This window comes from Notothenia rossii (genome assembly GCF_949606895.1).
Source record: "Notothenia rossii genome assembly, chromosome: 9".
Taxonomy (NCBI): domain Eukaryota; kingdom Metazoa; phylum Chordata; class Actinopteri; order Perciformes; family Nototheniidae; genus Notothenia; species Notothenia rossii.
The window spans coordinates 23,487,645-23,510,941 of NC_136907.1; the positions used below are offsets into that span (position 1 = coordinate 23,487,645).

Below are 23,297 nucleotides of genomic sequence, written 5' to 3' on the forward strand. Positions count from 1 at the left end.
TAAGTAAAAGTAGAAGTACCAAAGTGTAGGAATACTCTGTAACAAGTAAATGTCCTGCATTCAAAATGTTACACAAGTTAAAGTACTAAGTATTAGCATCAAAATATACTTAAAGTACCAAAAGTAAAAGTACTCATTATGCAAATTGTCATCTTTGAAAATAAAGCTTGTTTTAGGATCTTCACTTGGCCCTTATCCCGTGAGATTTAAATAAAGGTTTACGTCTTAAATAATAAGCCACACTTTATAAATAAGATTGTCAACACAGAAATCAATAACATCTAGAGCGAAATGCATATCTTTTTTGAAAACTTGTCTAAAATCCAATAAATCAAGAAGGTCTCCTGACCCCCATTGAAACATTGGAAATGCCTATTAGGGGTCGGGACCCCTAGGTTGGGAACCATTTGCTCTAACTGACAATGCACAAGCATGACGAGTTAAGGCAACTCATTATGAAAGGGTGTATCTACAAACAACTAAATATCCCAGTTTAGCATAGTACTACATTTATTGATCGGATAATTTCCACAGGACTTTAAGACAGGAAACGTTACTCATCACATAAATAGTGCTACCAAAAATATTGCTAATTGGAAAATGAATGACCGTAACACCACAGCGATACACTTTGACACAACAAAGACGTAAAAAAATATTAAAAGTACATATGCCCTCCGAGAATCCTAAACGTCACTTAAAACGTACAGTACAAGTATATCAAAATAGACACAAATATATGATTATAAAACATGTTTCAAACTGCATCCCATTTGTTTAGAGGACCAGGACAATTTCTTATCAAAATATGTTATCCAACACATATTTTCTACAAATTTCACCTCAGATTTTTGTTGTGCAAGTTTTTTTCTTAAATCTCTATTAAGGCAAGACTAGGACAGCACCACAGATGCAACCACTGGAGTTACAGGTATGTATCAAAGGCCACAAACACACCCTTCAAAAGATGTTACAAATATATATAAGAGGACAAACAACTACAGTTTTGGGTCAAAGGTTGCAGGTTATGATCCAAAATGGCTGTCCTGAGCAGTTGTAAGAAACTTAAAGAGTGATGTATGGTGATTTATCAGCCATCAATAATTAGGCTTGGCGTTTAATGTTATAAAAACTTAGTTGATTTAATGTAAATATATTTTTTAAATAACATCAGTATCATAAATACTTACCACAGCAACATACCAGCCTTTAAATCAAAGACTTTCACAGTGACTTTTTGCAAAGCCTCTAAAAAAGGTTCTTTGCATAGTTAGGAGATAGTAAATGCATAGAAAAAAGAAATCAGTGTGTAAAAGATGGTATCTCATCATTATTAGGTGAGAAAAGTCTATACACAGATTTGTTATTGTGGCTAACAAAGAATCATTGAAGCCTTTACAAACAGTTTTCATACTTTTCTAATGGAACTGGCCACCAAGCTTTCTCGTCTGGTGGTAACAAATGCCTGTTGTTTTTCATAATAGGCCGCCTCATTAATAAAAGTGGGGTAGACCGTTCCTGAGCCTTGGAACCGGATGGTCTTTCCATCAAAAGTTTGGAACATAGGGTCACCGGGGTTCAGCGGCTCCCAGTCACAGTCCTGAAACAACAAGCAATAACCACAGGGAAAGTAACTTGAGTATGTTGCTCAAACTAAAATAATAAGGTCTCACAGTGACCAGAGATGTCTCATTTCCTCTTTCGTTATGAGACATCTCTGGTCACATCATACATCATATTTACAGGTTCAATAGATCAGATTTCTGGTCGGTGAAGGCGGCTGTAGTTCAGACGTTTACCTGCAGATTGGGGTGCACCATAGCTATGATGTTTCCGTTGGCATCTCTGGGGTAGTCGATCCTCTCTAAGACCCGGAAAACTTCTACTGTACAGGAAGGGAACTCCATGCCTGAACAACACACAGAACACAACATCCCCCATATGGTTAGCATCCTGGATAATAAGGTATTCCAAAAACTTGTTGTAAATGTACAAAGAAAAAAATAGGCAATATCAATCCTAATACATGTTAGGCTAGAGCTAATAACAAGGGTATTGCCTCTGAGTATAGGAGAATAAAACAATTTAAACAGAGAAGAAAAAGAGACAAAAAACGTGCTTCATATGAGCGCAACTATCATTGTATACAGGGAACTAAAACTGTATGAAATCAAATGACCCGTATTGAATGTACTACAAAGACAGAAATATACTTAGTCTATTCATTTTGGAGTGTGTATACAGTAACAATAATTTGGATAGTTGAAGACCTAATATAAACGTACATTGTAAATATATTAAGCATTGTTATTATGCCATTATATTTTATGTTGAGAATAAAGGACAAAATCCGTAAAAAAAAATTGAAATTGCATAATTTTAATATTTAAAAAAATATATATTTAAATTGTTATTCCTCGAGATTGTAAAAAACAGCATTTCAATCTCTCTGTCTGTATCTCACATAGGAGATTGACAATAAAGTTGACAGATTTTTCTGTATAGTTAATCTCTGACATACATTATAGGACTTTGCTATAGAAGCTGGAAGAAGCCACACAGTGCCCAAGTGGCATTATTCAAACTGAGCTAAAAAGGATGTGCAGTGGTTTGTGGCAGAGCTTGCACATTCAGGAAGTCAAGCTCAATTGAAATGCTTTACCACTAAGTGTGAGACCATTTGGCTGTATTAATATGCAAGCGGCAGCACAGAGCAAAAGGGACAAATGTTCAGACAGTGTTCTCTCTGAACAAGTTGTTTCTTGGTGATGTTCAGCTTCAAAGGGCAGGAACACTGATTCATAACCATGCCAGGGCATTCATCAGCACCAGTGCAGGCCCCACTACAGGAGATTAACGCACCATTGGCAAGCAGACTCTAAAAACAAGCAGGCCATTCAACAGGCTGGGCAGATACCAACAGACTGCAACTCACACTTGGCACGGACTGATTGTTTACGTAAAAGAGGAAGGAACGGCTGCCTAAACATTGCAAACGCTCTTTTGTGCCTAAGGGTAAGAGAGAGAACGGGATGCAGGTACAGAATCGGACTGGCACCCATGGGCGTTTTGTCACAAGATGTTTCTCGTCAAGATGAGGCAGACAAACAGGGAAGTAAGCAACTTGTTTTTCTTTTATATAACACATATGATTCATAACATGAGTCGGATTCTAGAAACTGCAAACTTTAGGAATCATGTTTGATTCAATCTCAACTGCTAATCTTTCTTATGATGTGGCCTGTGTAGCGTGTTAAAGCTTAAAATGGTAAGCCGCTACAGTGTGCCTGCCTTACCTTCATTAAACAGTTCAATGAAGTCCAGCGCATGTTTCAGTATCACCCTCATAGCTTCAAATATGTTGCTCCTCAAAACACCTTGAGGCTGGGGACCCACTTCCAGACCTGAAATGAAACAAACCAGAAGACACATTTGGCAACTGTCGAGGGAATATTGTAGGTTCATTTTTCCAAGGGACATTTGCAGTGGCGGCCGGCCCATAGGGGTGCTAGGGGCGCGGCCCCCCCTCTTCCCACATGTTTGATTGTCATTTAAAAAGATTAAAAAATATATATATATATTTAAAACAAAAATATATATACTTTTTTTTTTTAATGAACAAGGTAAATATTATATAGTTGGTATCAGTAAAATGTATAATCTACAATAAAATCTTGTTTAAAATTGTTTTACGATGTCTAAAGTTACTGGTAAGTCACAGAAAGGAGCCCTCAGCCAGAGCAGCAGCAGCCAACAAGCTGACTGTTGCTATCTGTAAACTATGCCGCCGAAACATAATTTCAGCCAATCAGCGTCGTCAGATCTGATGCTCAAAGGACGCCCTGTCAGCGCCTTGGCTTGTGTGTCTGTGAGTTGTTTGGACTCGTATCCAAGGTGACGCTACAAAGTTGTCAAGGATGGCTGCGTCTGCAGGTGGATACTCCAGTGCTAGTGGATCTCCGGAGCTGTAGATTAACATTTACATGCTTATTGCAGTTGTAAGTGCGATGCCTGTAGCACCATGGAACATACAGTGGGGCAAATCTGACCATATGACATTCTCCCAATCCTCTTCTGGATCATCTAAATGCTCTCTAGAAAACTTCAGACAGGCCTGGACATGTACTGGCTTAAGCAGGGGGACACATCTGGCACTGCAGGATTTGAGTCCCTGGCGGCGTAGTGTGTTACTGATGGTAGCCTTTCTTACTTTGGTCCCAGGTCAAGATCTCACCCCGTGTGGTTCTGGGATGTTTGCTCAACGTTCTTGTGATCATTTTGACCCCACAGGGTGAGATCTTGCGTGGAGCCCCAGATCGAGGGAGATTATCAGTGTTCTTGTATGTCTTCCATTTTCTAATAATTGCTCCCACAGTTGATTTCTTCACACCAAGCTGCTTACCTATTGCAGATGCAAGTCTTCCCAGCCTGGTGCAGGTCTACAATTTTGTTTCTGTTGTCCATTGACAGCTCTTTGGTCTTGGCCATAGTGGAGTTTGGAGTGTGACTGTTTGAGGTTGTGGACAGGTGTCTTTTATACTGATAACGAGTTCAAACAAGTGCCATTAATACAGTTAACGAGTGGAGGACAGAGGAGGCTCTTAAAGAAGGAGTTACAGGTCTGTGAGAGCCAGAAATATTGTTTGTTTGTAGGTGACCAAATACTTATTTTACCGAGGAATTTACCAATTAATTCATTAAAAATCCTAAAATGTGATTTCCTGGATTCTTTCCCCCCATTCTGTCTAGTTGAAGTGTACCTAGGATGACAATTACAGGCCTTTCTCATCTTTTTAAGTGGGAGAACTTGCACAATTGGTGGCTGACTAAATACTTTTTTGCCCCGCTGTATGTGTGGGCTGGACCTGTATTTTACAGGAAAGGAGTGAGCAGAGGGTCGAGTTGTCGATTCTTGTTCAGTTTTCATCTTCCTCACCCTCTCAGACTTTGAGTTGCGCACGCTGCTAAAGAGACGCACTACCATGGAAACCAAACAATGGTGTAGCTGTATTAAAGTCCGAGTGGAAACAGTCGAGTAAATCTGATTTTGTCAGAAATATGACCCCGGGAGGAAACCTGGAGAGGGCAATGAAATCGGGAGTCTCCCGCGAAAATCGGGAGGGTAAGTAAGTAAGTAAGTAAGTAAGTAAGTAAGTAAGTAAGTAAGTAAGTAAGTAAGTAAGTAAGTAAGTAAGTAAGTAAGTAAGTAAGTAAGTAAGTAAGACACACACACACACACACACACACACACACACACACACACACACACACACACACACACACACACACACACACACACACACACACACACACACACACACACACACACACACACACACACACACACACACACACACACACACACACACACACACACACACACACACACACACACACACACACGGAATTAAATCATTTTAGAGTTCCCAAAGCACCAGTGTTCTGCAGTTCGTGTGGGCATACTGTACTGCTGCACAGTTTTGGAAGATTCATAGCTAACCACACTGAAGATTATCTCATATTTTTTGCCTCAAAAGTCGTAATTTAAGGGGTCATTTCTCAAAAATGTCTTCCGGGGGAGGATCCCCCCCAGACCGCCTTAGTATGGTTTGGTCACCATAGCCCCACCAAAAATATTTTCCACCAGCCGCCACTGGACATTTGCTTGAAAGACTTGAGAGAGACTCACCAACAGGGTGCTTGGCAATAGAGCGGGAAGTGGAATATTTCAAAAGAGGATGTTCATTCAGCAGAACAAGACAACTACATGGAGCGATGGCTTTCTGCAAAACAAGTCAAACAAGCTAGAAGTTAGCTTAAGGTAATTACATACCTAAACAGCAACAGTGTATTACTGACGTTACATTTAGAGCCTTTTTTTGTATTACAGATGTTCTGATGTTATTTTAATATTCACATGAGGCATTATCTTTGCACATTTGCATACATTTCTAGAACACAAATCTGACCATTGGATGAAACTAGGTTAAACCTTATTGTTTTATTACACTGTGTAAAAACAGTTACATAATGAGTTTGGATTTATCTTTGAATCACTTTCAAAATGTGATATAACCTGAAAGTATCCAACATTTTTTCTTTTTTTAAACTATCTTTTTCTTATGTCTTGACTCAGGTCTCTGAATTAGTGGGGTAATCTTCTATCTTTGTATCCATTTGTTCATTCTTTTTTTCTAAGTTCAAAAAACATTTCTCTCTCCTTTCAGTACAAGAGTGTGTTGCTTTTGGCAGCTCTTTCCTTCCCTGGTGTTACTAGTCTGAAAACCTTCATTTTTGTTGAACAGCTAAAGCAGTTCAATACATTCCAAACAGTAACACCAGCTGATGCAAAGTGAGGTTTGTGAAGTTTTAAAAAGGTATATTTGCTTAAAATAAATGTTATGTCGTAGTTCAAATACTGCGTGTACCGTATTTTACAAAATAAAAAGACATCTTCTCAGACTCATAAGAAAACAGGCTCAAGTATTTGGATGGTTGAACCTTTACATGAGTGTGTCCAACACGTAAAGGTAAACTGTTGATTATATTATCTACAAATGTTAACTGAATCTCTCCAGAGAGACCTTTTAGCAAAAATATTTACTTTAAAGTGCAAAGATCATGTGTGCAAACACCTAAAACTCCCAGTCACCCCCTTTAACTTTCTGTGTGAGTTAAAAAACTTCTAAAACACACTACATTGAGAAGTGAAGGTCCCATTAAACATATTAATGGAGAATGCGTCTATGGTATAGTGTAGGCCTGAAACAATATCTTGACTTACGGTTCAATATGTGGACAATCATTTTTAGGTTACCTACTTATCCTGGAACATACGGACATGATTTTCTTTTTAAATATACTTTTTGGACCAGAGAGTGCCTTTAGTTGATAGATACAATGGTGAAGGGGGGAGGACATAGCCTGAAATGTCAGCCGCCCCCAGATATTATCTTGATCATTTTCACCTTATCTACTTATCATTCGATATATTGATATGATCTTGATTATTTCTGTATCTATCAATTGTAATTATATCAAATTACATTTATGTTTGTTTACAGTACAATGTCCACTTTAAACTCTCTCCTCTTTGATATGTGAACTCCCTTTGATAGGGAGACATTATTATGCCTCTATGTTATTATTATTATATCTGTGACATTTAAAAGGTGGGGTAAGTAATTTTGGAGAAACCAGCTCGAGTGCGCTAGAATTTGAAACTACACAGCCGGAAAGAATCTGCCCCTTCCTTACAGAGCCCCTCCTCCAACACACACGAATGTGCACATGACCAATGAGGGCACGGGATAAGTTTGTGCACAGATGGAAGGCTGACAGGCAGGTAGGCCATCCAGTTACTTTAGCCGGGCCGGCTAAAATGATTGGTCGTGCTTTTTACAGCGCTACGGCTTCCACAGATGAAATATTTGTATATATTTATTGTCAAAGCATTTAATATTTTCATTGCTATCGGGATGTTAAGAGCATTCCATGGAATATAACAAAAAGTGTTTCTGAAATAAATTACATACCCCACCTTTAAGTGTCTTAAAATTGTAATTATATTGTTGCGTCTGTAGTATATTTCTATAGATTTCTGTAGCTTAGTGAGAATGTATATTGTAGAATACTCAATATTTTCTTTATATTGTGTATTATTTAGATACTCTAGTGATATATTTCCTTTTCATTGTAAATTTGTATATACTTGCTGCTAATTTGAATTTCCATTACATTCGTCCCTTATTTTTAACTTGTGTAATGCTTGACAACACTGCTGCTGTGACAAAATAACTTCCCAATTTGAGATAAATAAAGTACCTATCTATCTATCTATCATCTCATTTTTATTTCAAATGTTTCTTGGACTATATATCTTCCATTAAAAGCAGTTATTGTCACTGGCCTAGTCTGGTGTTAAATGTTATAATAAAAGGAACTCTTGAAAAACAGCTAATGTTACAGATGAATGCTCCTTAAAAGGTGTGCCGTATAATTCAACATTAGCTCTTGGAGGCCGCCACCTTGATGTAGTTCATCATCTGCAGATTGAAGTGGTCTTTGGAGCTCTCCAGGATCAGGGTGCAGCCCATGTTGGACGTCGTGTTGTGGAGGTCGAAGATAACATCGTAGGCATCTGGGCTTCCTTTGGGTCCGAATATCCCGTTGATCTCCTGGGCTCTCTGCACCTCGTAGGGCTGGTTGTCTCCTTGAGGGGCACTGCGGCGCACGGACACACAAAAACAAACACATTACTGTAACAGTTTATTTACAGGTCTCTGTAAAACATCCCTTGAAAGACTGCAACTAATCCAGAACGCTGCTGCCAGAGTCCTGACCAAATCAAAAAGAGTAGAACACATCACCCCAGTTCTTAAATGTCTGCACCGGCTACCAGTAGCTTACAGAATTGATTTTTAAATGTTATTGCTAACTTACAGTATAAAGCATTACATGGTTTGGGACCCCAATATATGTCCGACATGCTGAAAATGTGCTATAAATAAAAGTACGTTACTTTACGCATACAGCGATGAAAAAGTTGGTAACACATTCACAGCTTATCATAAAATTCTGCTGATGGAATGATGAATAAGAACCATGTTAATAATTGTCTACTTGTCCTACATGCTCTGTAACACTTTCACCTAACCTGGGCATAATCTTTATGATTGACAAGTTATCACAGTAACTGCGAGAGCAAAGTCAGAAAAAAAAGAGTTGGTGTATGTATTCACTACAGTCCTTCAAATGTGGAAAACTAAAAAACATTAATACCTGCATATTTTGTCTTGATTATAACTATGATTCCACCTCATGGTAGCCTTATGTTATAGGTTGGAATACAAACACTGGATTCAGCAGGACAGTGGCCCCCTTTTGTGAATGTTAAGAATAAATGCCAGCCACTTTCGACAAGCCTTGTATGTCTGCTCCAATCCTTGAGAGATTTGTTTCGTGTCAAGTCTAAACATGGGTTTTTTCCCTCCGCATATCTTGGGTTTTTTCCCCTCAGGCATACCTTCCTTGTCTGTGCTCAGACAGACATTCAACACTGAGCACAGAATGAGAGTTCCCTTTTTTCTCTTAGCCCTTTAAAAGCATTTTAGAATAACAACTGGTCTAGGACATTCTCCTAACTACTGTAGAATAGCACCTCTGCTGTGCATATTGTCTCGACTCCCTCACATCTGCTCTTTACACCCCACTTTCAGTAAATATCCGGTATTGTCTGGATTGAAGGGACTTTGGTACACAACCACAGTGAGCCACAGCGGATACAAGTGGTCTCCAACACACAGCCGACAACTGAGAGGACAGTTAACACAGTCAAAGGAAAAGGCGGATGAAAACAACACCATGGGCTTTCTTTTTTTTAGAAAAGTGGATAATCTTTTTATAGATTACCTCCAGACATGCCAAACTGAAAGTATGGAAAATACTTTTAAACGGTCATTTTAAAAATGGCAGATGAGGTAATAACCGCATACAGAACGATATGTGCATCATTACATTAAGTAAAATACCTAAAAAAGAAACAACAACAGAACTTGAATTGTAACTGTCAAATGAGGGCTGGGTGATATGGAGGAAAAAAATATAATATTATATATTTATCCATATACCTCAATATCGATATTGCAACTAAATTGTAGGGTTGACAGTCAGGGCTTTTACCAAATATTTACTCATTAAGATTTTTGCTAAATAATTATCAGAATTGGTTACATATTGGCTAAATGGTTAAAGGAAATGATAGAACTGCTTCAATGCAACCTTTAGAAGCAGGAACAAAGTATGACAACATACAAAATGTAACACATAATTTAGTCTCTTAGAAATATCGATATACAGAAGGCTAATATCAACATATTGCCTAGCCAAAGGTTAAAAGGCCATGTTCGAGCCCATATAGATACATCACGTGATAACACTACTTTACAACTTGCCCCAGAACACAGTATGATAACCATGGGAATTTTATTATAGGACTCCTATGGTGATTTATGAACAGATCCAACAACTGCTTTGTGCGTTCATGCACGCGGTCTCTATGAGCCAGCATTTGCGTAAAGCTTCCGCTATATTGCAAACGAAGAGGCACGAATGAAGAAAAAAAAGCACATCTCGGTCACGTTTCGCTCACGTTTTCCCTGCTGGCTCAGAGTCAGATCAAATCCGGGACACGCTGCTCTGCTGTTGTGGGGGGAGGGGGAGGGGGGAGACATGACTAGTGGTAAACACACATTCACGCTACCTGAGATAACAGTTGGATTGCGTTGCGTGACAGTGTAAATCGTGTTTTAAAAAACATCCTAGTGTAACCCGTTATTCTACATTTCAATCCAGACGTTGTTTTTCATTCTATTGTTATAACTACATGTTTTCTAAGCAGGATGTCTTAACATATCCCGCATTTGTCTGACAGGTGTCAATAATGCATGTCATTACATTTCACAACACATATAAACCTCCAATGATCGATCCTTGTTTTAGTAATTTCAGTCCCAAAAAAACGGCCCCAACGAGAACATTTCCACAAGACCATTCCGACAATGTACAGTAGCCTATAGGTCATGTTTCTTTTAACCAAATATATATAATCAGTAAAATCACATTCGTGGTCATATGTGCGTTGTATATGGATAGGTGTAATGTTTCCATTCAACATGTATGACAGCAGACACAACAACAACATCCAGATCCAGCCACACTGGCAGCTCTGAGGCGTGAGGCCGTTTTTACCTGAGGTTTTCCGGGGTGAAGGCTCGGTTCAGGTCCGTGTCCACATATCTGGCGCACTTCTCCACAGCCTTCGGGTTGGTGATGAACGGTTTGGTTTCGACCCCTTTCCTCTGGATCTCGGCGCCGTTTTTCACCCACAGGTTCACCAGCGTCACGCCTGACATCTCGTTCCCGTGCGTTCCTCCGAAAATAGCCACTCTCCTTGCCTCTTCCAAGCTCACAATGCTGTTAAAAGAGGACATGTCTTGGAGGTGAATGTGTGCCGAGTGTTGAAGTTGAAGACACACTGGTCTCTGGAGCGTCAGCAGGAGAGGAAAAGTTTCCAGCTGGATCTTCGCAGCCTCACTGTTTAAATGCCTTCTGTGGCTGCGCGCTTACGTAACGTGTCAGCTAGCTGGTTGTATGGAAAGCCAACAGTGCCACAATAGGCCAAAACCCCAAAGCTTTTTTTAGGGACTCTAAAATGCAGCTTTTGTTGTTAAAAAATAGGTTCAGCCAAAGAAAACAATCCATAAGTTGCTTTTTATTACGTTTTTTTCTTATGATAATGAGCCCCTCCTTCTGTTTTGCAAAGCCAGTAAGCTCAATGTGTAACAATCAGTATAAAGTAAAGCCAGGCAGCATTACAATAGTAGTACCTTTTACCAAGTGGTGTAAAGTAACTAAGTAGGACTTAGGACTTTTACTTTACTTTTTAGGGCGACTGTGGCTGTGAGGGAGTGTGGTCGTCTTTCAACCAGAAGGTTGTGGGTTCGATCCCAGCCCATGCAGTCAACATGTCGATGTATCCTTGGGCAAGATACTTAACCCTGAGTTGCTCCCAATGGCATGGCCAACGGTGTGTGAATGTGTGTGAATGTTAGGTCCTAGAGTAAGGTACACTGCTCTGTATGAATGGGTGTGAATGGGTGAATGACATGTAGTATGTAAAGCGCTTTGAGGGGTCTTAAAGACTGGATAAAGCGCTATATAAGTACAGTCCATTTACCATTTACCATTTACTCACGTACAAGATCTGAGTACTTTTTCCACCTCTGCTTTTACCGATGCATTGATTTGGTCTGACTTTACTCTAGAAGGAGGGGCTCATTATACAAAAAAAAGATGTATGTGTTTTTCTTGGAGAAAAAACCCCAACATGTTTGAACAATAACAGAAACACCATAAGAACTAAAATAAGGTAGAAAATTGGCATTTTATGGCATGTTTGCTATATAGTTGTAATCTAGTTACCATGTAATACTGATCACAACAATATAGAAAGCAAATATTAATAAATACATTTTCGTGTCTGCTGGCGTTATTCCAAAATAAAGAGTATTCAAACATTGTTTATATATTTTAGTTATCATAGTGTTGGACCTTTCTGGATTAATTACTTCTTGTCACGCCCTTTAAAATAAATAAATTCCCCAAGTTTAAGATACAGTTTACAAGTACAATAAGGCTTACATATTTGCTTCCGATTCTTATTTACAACATTGTTGTAAATGTTTCACCTATAGCAATGGCTCTATGTTACCTATTCACTTCATGATGGTTCTGATATGGTGCACTTTGTAACAGCTATTACAAACCCTGACAGTCATTCACAGACTATCATATCATTTGCAGTCAAAGTTCATTTGAATAATTGTGTCTCATTTACACGCTGTGTCCATCGTTAAGTACCAAATCACCAGAACAAATTCCTCGTATGTACAAACCTGAGTATTATTAGGATGACGAGGTGGTCAAATGTATAGGTTTAATTAATAAATAAAGATTAAAGTAATGGTTTGGTTTTACATTGAAGAATGATGACATCAAATTGATTAATATCATTTAATGAAGTTTCAATTACTGTTATGTTGATAACCGGTAGAAATAAAAAAGCAAAATGACTGGTTTGTTAATCCTTTACAAATGTATTGTAACACCAAAAAGGTAAAGTACTGTGCAAGTCAAAAGCTTTGATACAAAACAAAATACCAAAAAAAACTAAATTGTCACAGCTTCACTGAAAACATTGTCCATGTAGTGATAGAGAAAGTGTCAGATGCATTTGCATCTATAAAAAAAAAGAAAAATGACATGTAATGTATCAGTCATTTTGTGTGTTAGGGTATCCAGAATTATTTTAAAACTCAAATCAATCAAACCCATCACTGTGTCTACCATTCACCTAAGCTGAGAGGTCATAGAAATCCTCATTTGGATTATGAAGTTTTCGTCTGACTTTTTTGCTTTCAACGATACTGTCAGAAACTGAGATGTTGCTTTCAGAGTTTAAAGTCTCAGCTCTGGGAGCACGTTTGTCTTTTCTCTTGTTTGAAACTGAGCTACAGTCTTTGAGTGAAGACTTTACTGATTCAACATCTTTAGAGGCAGATGGATCCTCTTGTATCACATTGCCTGGCTCAACTTTAGACTTTTTCTTCTTTTTCTTTTTCAACACCACAGTCTCATCAGTTGGAGAAAATTCCACATCACCTGCACTTTTCAAAGTTTGCGCGGGGGTTACCGACTCGGTTTCATTTCCCGTTTCTTTCTTCTTCCTTTTCACCCCCGTGTTTGGTTCCTCAAAGCCCTGCTCAGGATTTATTTCAACACTGTCCTGCGCTGCTGACAGCTTTCTCTTTTTCCTGACCCCGTTGTCATTTAGTTCCACGGGTGTCTGAGCATCCTTATCTTCTGCATCAGCAACACGGAAGGATGAGGTCCTTTTCTCTTCCTTTTCCTGCACAGACACTAAATCCTGGCTTTGCGGCGAGTTGTCTTCAGATAAATTGCTGCTTAATATTTCCTTCCTTTTCTTCTTAATTTTTTTCGTCAGATTAGCATTTTGGTCTTCAAGGCCCTCCTTTGTTTTTTGGGTATTATCAACCTTTTCATTTCCGCAAGAGATATCTAACCCTTGAGTAGCTTCTTTAGAACATGACGCTTGCTTCTTTTTGTACTTCTTCTTTTTGACGCAACTGGATTCTAAAGTTTCCTGAGATTCTGCAGCATTTTCTGAACAGTTTTCCAATCCCTCTAAGTTTTCTGGTGACATTGGCGGCAAATCTAAAGTGCGATTTGAAGCCTCCTCTTCTTCACATTCCTTTGTAGTTGCAATCCCTTCTTGTTTTTTCCTTCTTTCTTTTCTCTTCTTCCGTGTCTCAGCATCAGCATTTGGAGGTTCGGTAACTGTTCCTAACTGCTCAATGTCCTCAACCCTTTTCTTTATCTTCTTCTCCTTACGCTTGTCCTCCATCTTACAGATCACTGACGCCAAAGGATGCTCTGCTCTCATGTCAGTTGCAAAGCTTTCATTTGCTTTTTCCTGCCTGACATCTTCTGCCGCAGAACTTTCATTTTTTCTCCTCGATTTCGAGGGCACCACAAATAGTTTCCTCTCCTGTAAAATGAAAAAATAGCTTAACGCCAACTTCACAAACAATATATACTGTGATGTAAGATTTGAACAGCCTGCTTACCACCACTTTGATGTCTGCCTCATCCACCTTTTCTCCGTCATCTCTGTAACAGAATATATGTGATTTATGATCAATATTAAAAGTGGTGCACACTTTACACAGAACCATTCAACTGTGAGAAGCAATACAATGAAACAAATGCACACAGCAAATAGAAATTATGAATTATAAAAATAAAATCAATGAAATAGAAGAATAGATCTAAGAATGACAAAAACAAACAATATAGGTCATCATTGAACATGAATAAAACAAATAATTAAAAACAAATAAACAAAGGACTTAAGCCTTCTATAGAAAAATATTTTTAGAGAAGAGATTTATGTAAGTTTTTAAATATCAACACTTTGTACAGAACAATCTAACATGAATAGATTAAAGTGTTTTTCGCTTGTCTCTTTTAATTTAAATAACGGATTCATTGTGTGGAAAGATAAATAAAAACATATTCATCATTAAAGGTAGGGTAGATAAGAATGGAGAAACCAGCTTGAGTGTGCTAGAATTTGACAGTACGCAGTCGAAAAAAAATCTGCCCCTTCCTTCAGACTTCCTTACAGAGCCCCTCCTCCAACACACACGAACGCGCACAAGACCAACGAGGGCACGAGATAAGTTTGTGCACAGATGGAAGGCTGACAGGCAGGTAGGCCATCCAGTTATTTTAGCTGGGCCGGTTAAAATTATTGGTCGTGCTTTTTACAGTACTACGGCTTCCACAGATGACATTTTTTTATGTATTTGTTGTCAAAGCACTTAAGATATTCATTGCTATCGGGATGTTAAGAGCATTCCATGGAATATAACAAAAAGTGTTTCCGAAGTGAATTACCTACCCTACCTTTAATAAGTTTGATGTCATTTTTCATATTTAAACAATTAAAATGAACAAGAGACCCTACAATGGAGCTTTGGGGGTTCCCACAAATTATTTTAGTGTTTCAAATATTTTTGAGAATCATCTGTATCAAAAGCATTCAGATCAATATTATAAGCATCTCGATTGATTAAAATCCAATCAGGGGACATACATTCTCTTTTGTTTACTGGACTATAACCTCACAACTTCATACTGTACATTTTACATTTATATTTAATTGAATATGTCATTACGTTCAACTTGTATATTTTCTACTCTTTAGTTCTGTTTTATTACTATTTTTGAAAGGTTTCTCCTCTTTTTAATTTGTATTTCTATTTATGTGCAATACTCTGTTTTACATGCTGCTGCAACAAAAACATTTCCCAACTTGGGATCAATAAAGTATATATCTTATCTTATCTTATGATTAAGCTCCTTCTGATTGTAATAATATATCTTTAAATATCTGATCCATATTATCTTTCAACTTGCTAAAAAATGTCTTGTCTTCTTATTATAGGATCAGTTCAACATATCCATCAGTGTTTACCCTATATACAAATAGCGGCGGAACCTCTCCGTCAGAACTGCACCCCTCAGACCAGACAGATACCACGTGATGACACGTTAGGCTTGTGTTGTGTTCAAGGACCGTGACATTGGCCAGGAAAAACAGGCACTCGCTTGTTTAATTTTTTTGCGATCTAGATTTCTTTTTTTTCTTTTCTTTTTTGCTTGTGTTTATAAATTACCTCGAGGGCCGGATCAAATGGTCTCGCAGGCCGTATACAGCCCGGGGGCCGGAGCTTCCCCACCCCTGCTCTAAGTCTTACCCTTTGAGTTTTGGCATCATCTCATTATCTTGATTATAGTTTTTATTTTTATTTACTTGTGCTTAACTTGTGTTATTGTCCCTGTGGGCCCCCTTGAAAACAATTTGGTACATTAATGGTATTCTTAATAAAAAGTGTCCATTACATGTGTCCTCAAGTAAGCATGAATATTCCTTCTAATAAACTTACTCTGACAATGGAGATATGTGCTCCCCATCCATGTCAACAGTTGGTAAAGATGACTTCACATCCTTTTTTGTTTGACAGCCCTGCCTCAGAAGTCTGACACATTCAAAGAAGCCTCCCACCAGATAACTCTGTAAAAAAGGAAACTATTAAGCACTGAATTACATTTTCAAAGCATCTGTTTAAGTGTATGTATTACATTATTTGTGATCCTTACATGAAGGCGTTTGTTGTGTCCAGGTAACAGCTCAGGCTTCTTCTCTTTGAGGAAAGGGAAACTGAATTTTGGCAACACATTTTTCTTTCTTCTCTGCACCTTGCCAGATTGGGATTCTCCATCGTCGGAATCTGACGATTCTTTGTTTTCTTCGCTTTCTTCGCTTTCGTGTAAGTCTCTGGGAGATAAGGGTTTTGCCCACTGGCTGTAGCGAGTACGTACTCCTGTCCTCACGGCCACAGGTACTGGCTTCTGAGTTATGAACAGGCTGTCTGCAGAGTCACTGCAGAAACACAATCATCATAGGCAGATTTTAAAACAATTCGCCCACTGTGAACTGAAAACATAGGAGCAACAGCATCTAATATGTTTAAAGGTCCCATGTCATGCTTTTCTGGTTATTACCCGTCCCCTTCTGTGTTATGAAGGTTTTTATGCATGTAAACTGTCTGCAGTCACAAACCCTCAAAGTACACCCTGTAGCGAGTAAAACTCTAACACAGAAAATACCTCCCCAAAACGCCTCGTTGGAGATACGTCATTGTCCATTTGATTCTTCCGGGTACGCATGATGTCAACCGTACCAGGAACGAAATGGACCAATCCGTGGAGCCATTACGTTATGTCCACGGAGCCGTTACGTTAAGCCCCCGCTGATTGGTCCAAATTGACCAATCCACGGACTTCCTCACACACACACCCAGTGCAAGCAGCTCTGCTGATTTCTCCTCCCTGGCTGCAGGCTGATAACAGACAGTTGGGATCGCGGCGAAATTGTCTCTGCAGACCCATTCTCACAGCCTTTATCAACCTTTTTCTTACTCAATATCATGCCACACTTATTGTTTTAACTTCGGCTGTGACTTTGTGTGTGCTCAGGATGAGTTTGGCTGTGTTTCGCTGTGTATCGCTAAACAAGGAAACAACACCTCCACGGAGCTTAGCGCGATTCACAACGTCCCGACCAATCAGAGCAAACTGTGCTCACAGGGAGGGTGGGGGCTGGAGCTATTGGAGCTACAACGAGCCGTTAAAGGCAGAGAGTGAAATTCAGTGAATACACATAGTTTACAGAGATGCTGTATGAGAAACCAATGTGAGTTTGGAAAATTGCACAATATAAATCTATTCTAGTAGACCTCAACAATGGAATTATGATCAGTGGAAATGGGCATGACATGGGACCTTTAAGTCAAGCCACTTAGAAAGAGTTGTTCGTAATACTTTGTAAAATAAATAAATAAAACAGATGTGAGAAAAAGGGGTGAGGCCTGACAAATGGGGTTCAATTCTATCCTTTTAATAGATAGATAGATCATAGGTACTTTATTGATCCCAATTTGGGAAATGTTTGCGTTGCAGCAGCATAAAAAACAAGCCAATAAGCGAAATTAAGACACAAGAAATAAACAGTCCAAAATATTTCTGAAATAGATATAAAATAGCATTAAAGTTAAAATATATATATATAAAAAATATACATGTGGAAATACAACTATCCAGTAACAAATATAATGCAGGATACTATTGTGCAAGAAATTGATTATTCAATATTAAATTGAATAATGCACACAAATGTGTTGTAGTTCGAGTAGTTAACTCCTAAAACATTGCAAAAGGGTGATTAGCAACTGGAATAACTATGCAAATATAAATGAACATATCACAGATAGTTCACAACTCCCCAACATGTATTGTGGCATGTGAGGTAACCCTTACCGATCTGCTCCAGCAAGTCCCTCATCATCTCTGCCCTGGCCCATGGAGGACTTCACATATCGCGAGGCTTTCTCCACATAGCCTGGAGGGTTTGTTGTCCAATCCAAATAACTACTTACTCTGTTCATTGTGTATATTATTCAAAACAACGCAGTGTGAAATGTTGGAAGTCTTCATGGACAAGAAATAAATCCACTTAATGCATTGTAACTAAAAGAGTACAAACCAAATAACGGTAATGTCGTATAATAACGTATAGCTAGCAAAGACATTTAAAACATCAGATCCACACATGAGGTTTTGTGTCAACCAGGAAGTGTTTAAACGTCATCAGCGTGACGGATCATCATCTGACCAATCATCGAAGAGAAAGCGGAAGTGTCAAAGAAGCGAGAGGATTCCCTCTTTCTACTTCCGTTTTCAACTGCACCGAGTCACACAGTAAATACGACCTTCTCATTCGGTATTTATTCATAGACTGTATATGTTTGTTCCCCATAAATAAATGCACCACAACAGTGTATTGCTGCAACGCCAGAAAATTAAAAAAACGGATCATGCTATAACGTGAAACTTTGTTATATCAAGATATTTTTGACGTTGTTACATCGATGTTATTGTTAGGCTATAAAAACATTATCATGTTACAGCTTTTCTATAATATATAGCGTCTATCTTGTTAGAACATGAAACTTTACGTGTTTTTGTTTGTACGTATCCTAAAATAATCAGTTGCTCTGTTTTGTAGTATGTGTTTGAATATAAGTAACGTAGTTTTGTTCTATCAATTGCGAACAAGATTTCCCCCACAGCCCCAAACAACAGTATTGTCATTTAGAAAAAAAGAAAACTGGTGAAAATTCCATAAAATTGCAATATTTTCAGGCTTCAAATAATGAGAAAACGTCATTGTCTGTACAAATGGGTATAGTTTTCTTAGTGTTGGCCGTTTACGTTGCAATGTTTATTTATTGTTAGTTAGTTTCTAAGTTTGCCTACATTAACTTGTGATACCTGATTTTAATATTATTTTCAAAATGTATATTATATTATTCGTTAGTGCTCTAAAGAACAGTATTCATTTACACGAAACTCAATTTGGGACCGGAACTGTCTTGTTAATGTTTACTCTTTGGCTGGTCTGCAGCCTTTCTATATATACAGTCTTTTTTGCAACAACACAGTAGATTTTCTCGCTTTAACAGTAAGGTCCTGCACCTCTGAAAGTCTGATTTTACTTTTACCTTGAATTGCAGTTATGGCTGATGTCAGCAAAACTGAAAAGGTTCAGTTGCACGTGCCAGATTTAGAGGAACTACGTGGTGGTATGGACTTTGATACACATGCATGTTTATGAAACAGAATGTTCATTAAGAGTGTGTATGCTAATAGTAACGACTTATTGTTGGTTGCAGTATTACAAGCAGGCCTGGAAGATAACTTTGCTGAAGTTCAGGTGAGTGTTGTGGAGTGTCCAGATCTCACCAAGGAGCCCTTCCAGTTTCCTGTGAAAGGTAGGAACATCAGAAAAGAACACTGCATTATACAACAGTGTGCAGTTAGTAAAATAAAAATATATACACATTATTTATGTAAGTGGCAGAATATCAATGCACTGTGAAAATCAGATCCCCCATGCATGCCCTACTATGTTTATTTTGTCAATCCATGCACAATTTAATACACCTAAGCCTAAGCTTTTGCATCACTTCCATTTATATCAGCCCCTCAAAGTTTTCATATTCTTCAAGTATGGATGTATTGCACATGTTTTTTTCCCCATGAGATTTATTTTTTGTCGGGTTAAAGATATTATTGGATTGATTATTACAAAAAGTGAAATGGTTGCAAAATGAAATCCGTCAGAATTGTGAAGTCTTCGCGTACTAAAATAGAAAAGCACAATATAATAATGAGCAAACTATTACAAATTACACAATATGATAGACAGTATGAAAACTAAATGTATCGCAACTATCAACCTGATTATTTCAGCCGCTGAAGAGATTATATTGATTTCTTGCAAAACCATTGGATGACTTAATAGTTTTTATTTAAAATAAAAAACATTTTTTTCCCAACAAATAGTGACCCGAATAATCTCATAATGTAATGAGTAATGTATATGTTTATTGAAAGTGAGAGACCTATCAGTTCAATTTAGTTTAATAAGTGTGCTGTTTGCAGTGTTCAGATGCAGGTTTTCAGTTCAACAACCTCAATAAGTTGTGTCCATGTGCTTTTGGTTTTCACTTACCATCACCTCTGTCCTATCACTGCAGGCTTGTGTGGTAAGCCTCGGATCACTGATGTTGGTGGTGTGCCATACCTGGTCCCCTTGGTTCAGAAACACAAGGTAGATTTAATGAAAATATTGCATGGAGATAATGATCATCAGCCTGTGGTGATGTGGTTTTTACAAAGCCATCTGTCCTCATTCCAGGAATACAACATGAACACCATATCGAAGGAGCTGGAGCTGCCAGGAGCCTTCGTCCTCGGCGCAGCAGCTGCTCCCTCCAGAGTAGTCGGAATGAACGCAGAGGTTTACTTTTTACATCAAATCACAAACTCTGGCTAATATACATTCACTTGCTTTCTGAAGGGTGCAGCATTAAAGTTATTTCCCCTAGAAAGGAAGCCCCAGATATCATCTTGCACAACATGCACAAAAATAACTTGTCAAAGCGGCAACAAAATAATGAAAACAGTCAGATATTTAATTTTTCATGTAAACCTTCTTTACCAGGTTGTCTTATTACAAAGCAAATATTGGATTAAGGAAAGTAAAACGTTGGGTGGTTGTGAGATTGAAGAACTTTATACTAGCATGTGTCACTTGCTATATTACACAATGGAAAAATAGAAAGACAAAAGCACTTGGGGAACGTCAAAACTCGTTTTTTTCTGACTAAATATTCTCATGCCCAGCTGATGCCTCTGGTTCTGACCGAAACGGAGGGACGGCCTGCAGTGAACAGCAGCTACTTCGCTTCCATCAATCCCGCTGATGGCCAATGTCTGCAGGAAAAATACAGCAACAAATTCTCTGACTGCAACTTTGGACTTCTGGGCAATCTGTACGCATGTGAAGGGAAGTCTGGAAAGGTACTGTGTCTTATTTGAACAACAAATCATGTAATCATGTGGAAATCCTTCAAAAAGTCATTTTTTTACTACTTTTGGCAATAATGAACACAGGTCAGGTTATATATGAACTTAAACACAATTATCTGCAAGTTAGTACCCTCGCTAATGTTGTTGTGTTTGAACTTCAGCCCCATCAAATGTGTGCTCCCAATATTTGGTAGGATAAACATTAACAAAAGAGAAGTGACTGCACATGCTGAGCTGTCATGTCCTCTTCACCGGTGTCTCTGCAGGTTATAGAGGTGAAGGCCAAGAAGAGAACCGGGGACCACAGCCTGGTGGCGGCCATGAGGAACACTCTGGAGAGTCACTACCCTGAAAAAAGCCTGGCTCTGGGAGGAACCTTCATCATCCAGAAAGGGAAAGCTAAAATCCACATCATGGTACATTTTGGACATGATACAAGACACATGATTTGTTGCCGTTGCCAGTGGTTCACAATACTTACATTACAGTATAACGTAATAGTAACAATTCTGAGGTTTTTGTATTTAACTTGAACTCTACCCCAGTACAATTCAGAGGCAAATATTTGACTTTTTACTCCACATTTACTAACTTTTATTTGTAAAGATTCTACAAAATATTACTAATTAATAAAACATGTAATCAATACATTATTTATGATGTGTTATTATAGGTTAAGATACACTTTATTGATCCCTTAATAAAATGCACAAGATACCTCGCAGTATAAATAGTTAATTGCATCATTAATTATAATCCAAAACTATAATTTATATTATTTTGAAAATGGCTGTTGAGCAAATAAGATACTTTTTTGAAAATGTAAGTATATTTTTATTTATTTAAGTTGAGCTTTGAATTTAGATCTTTTCCAGTTTATTCTCATTCTTGTTTGCAAATACAGTTGTACATTTGAATGCAATCTCTCTCATCACTTAACACCCTTCTATAATAAGAATACATAATAATACATAAGAGACAACACAAATAATTACCTATTCTTTAAGCTCTGATGCTCTTCAGACTTAACTTGTAACCCTTTGGTATTACTTCTTCTGCTAAGTTGATGATCTGAATGCTTCTCCTACCTCTGATAACTAAACACATTAATTTAATTCCCTGTATATTCTCATGGACAGCCTAGAGAGTTCTCTGCCTGCCCCCTCGACACCAACGATGACGTCAACAACTGGCTCAAGCATTTTGAGGTCCGCGCCCCCCTCATCTGCCAGTCAGTGCTGGTATCCAGAGACCCTGTGAGTAAAGCAAACACACACATCTCAGTGAGGCGAGGACACAAGATGAGCATCAGCCGTGCATTTAAAAGTAGGCTGCGTTGTATTGGTTCTTCTCATGTGTTTTCTGTGTATGTACCCAGGGTCTGGACCTGCGCGTGGAGCACACACACTGCTTCAGCCACCACGGAGAAGGTGGCCACTACTACATCGACACCACTCCTGACAGTGTGGAGTACCTCGGCTACTTCATGCCTGCAGAGTTTGTGTACCGCATTGACAGGCCCAAAGACACCCATGAAGTTGGAAGAGATTGAAAGATGGATGAATGACTGTGGGCTCCCCCTCAGACAAAACCTGGAAACCCCTCCCTTAGGTGTACTTTCTAAGCCTCATTCCTTTAAATTCATCAACAATTGATTCAAGATAATCCGTTTGACTTTACCTTAAACCAAATGCTTTTATTAGTTTCTGGTTCTGGGAAAATAAGAAAACAGTACATATCTCCCAAACTACTGGACCACTGGACTTGATATTCCCAACATCACCCATGTGTGTGCTATTCTATTTGAACTAATTTCAACTAATGTTTCATTTTTTAATGAATTAAAAAAACTTTGAAAACCCCTTATCTAAATTAATCAAGCACTGTGTGATTTATATGATGTATGTATGTACAAAATAACAAAAAAGTAAATTTTCCTATAAAATAGGCATAATTTCTATAAATTGGATTGACTGTTTTTCACTGAATGCAGTAGTGTGTGTGCATCACTCATTCCCTCAGAAATCTAATTATAGTACATACAGTATGGGACCATGAACTACATGCCAATTCATCATGATAACACATTGTGCAAACGATGTCTATGAAATGTTTGCACAGAAAGAAAACACACCCTCAGTCCACCCATGCTGGTG

At 38.3% G+C, this 23,297-nt stretch overlaps 3 protein-coding genes across 3 annotated transcripts; 1 reads left to right on the top strand and 2 right to left on the bottom strand.

Annotated features, from left to right (window-relative positions):
- Positions 1-492: 492 nt before the first annotated feature.
- On the bottom strand, positions 493-11,360 carry aspa (aspartoacylase). The gene is made up of 6 exons (XM_079647230.1): positions 10,750-11,360; positions 8,028-8,223; positions 5,690-5,783; positions 3,297-3,404; positions 1,800-1,909; positions 493-1,600 (listed from the first exon to the last, which is right to left on the bottom strand). Exons 1-6 carry the CDS (start codon positions 10,989-10,991, stop codon positions 1,409-1,411), a joined length of 942 nt encoding a protein of 313 aa, XP_079503356.1. The 5' UTR covers positions 10,992-11,360; the 3' UTR covers positions 493-1,408.
- Positions 11,361-12,559: 1,199 nt separating this feature from the next.
- On the bottom strand, positions 12,560-18,416 carry LOC307017607 (uncharacterized protein). The gene is made up of 5 exons (XM_079647229.1): positions 18,025-18,416; positions 16,306-16,588; positions 16,092-16,219; positions 14,208-14,250; positions 12,560-14,128 (listed from the first exon to the last, which is right to left on the bottom strand). The coding sequence occupies exons 1-5, from the start codon at positions 18,150-18,152 to the stop codon at positions 12,914-12,916; spliced, it is 1,797 nt and encodes a 598-aa protein (XP_079503355.1). The 5' UTR covers positions 18,153-18,416; the 3' UTR covers positions 12,560-12,913.
- Positions 18,417-19,169: 753 nt separating this feature from the next.
- Positions 19,170-23,002, top strand: cUnh11orf54 (chromosome Un C11orf54 homolog). The gene is made up of 8 exons (XM_079651098.1): positions 19,170-19,349; positions 19,440-19,538; positions 20,307-20,380; positions 20,468-20,569; positions 20,956-21,132; positions 21,408-21,557; positions 22,281-22,397; positions 22,520-23,002. Exons 1-8 carry the CDS (start codon positions 19,283-19,285, stop codon positions 22,691-22,693), a joined length of 960 nt encoding a protein of 319 aa, XP_079507224.1. The 5' UTR covers positions 19,170-19,282; the 3' UTR covers positions 22,694-23,002.
- Positions 23,003-23,297: the final 295 nt, after the last annotated feature.

Bases quoted from the DNA above. Each gene is read 5' to 3' on its own strand.
- aspa (XM_079647230.1), bottom strand. From the start codon at position 10,991: ATGTCCTCTTTTAACAGCATTGTGAGCTTGGAAGAGGCAAGGAGAGTG. The intron at 8,224-10,749 runs GTAAAAACGGCC...CGTGCGCCGCAG, and splicing joins TTCACCCCGGAAAACCTCAG to TGCCCCTCAAGGAGACAACC. The intron at 1,601-1,799 runs GTAAACGTCTGA...TTGTTGTTTCAG, and splicing joins TGGTGCACCCCAATCTGCAG to GACTGTGACTGGGAGCCGCT.
- LOC307017607 (XM_079647229.1), bottom strand. From the start codon at position 18,152: ATGAACAGAGTAAGTAGTTATTTGGATTGGACAACAAACCCTCCAGGC. The intron at 16,589-18,024 runs GTAAGGGTTACC...GTGTTTCTGCAG, and splicing joins GGACTTGCTGGAGCAGATCG to TGACTCTGCAGACAGCCTGT. The intron at 14,129-14,207 runs GTAAGCAGGCTG...TTCATTTTACAG, and splicing joins AGGCAGACATCAAAGTGGTG to GAGAGGAAACTATTTGTGGT.
- cUnh11orf54 (XM_079651098.1), top strand. From the start codon at position 19,283: ATGGCTGATGTCAGCAAAACTGAAAAGGTTCAGTTGCACGTGCCAGAT. The intron at 19,350-19,439 runs GTATGGACTTTG...TGTTGGTTGCAG, and splicing joins TTTAGAGGAACTACGTGGTG to TATTACAAGCAGGCCTGGAA. The intron at 20,381-20,467 runs GTAGATTTAATG...TCCTCATTCCAG, and splicing joins CCTTGGTTCAGAAACACAAG to GAATACAACATGAACACCAT.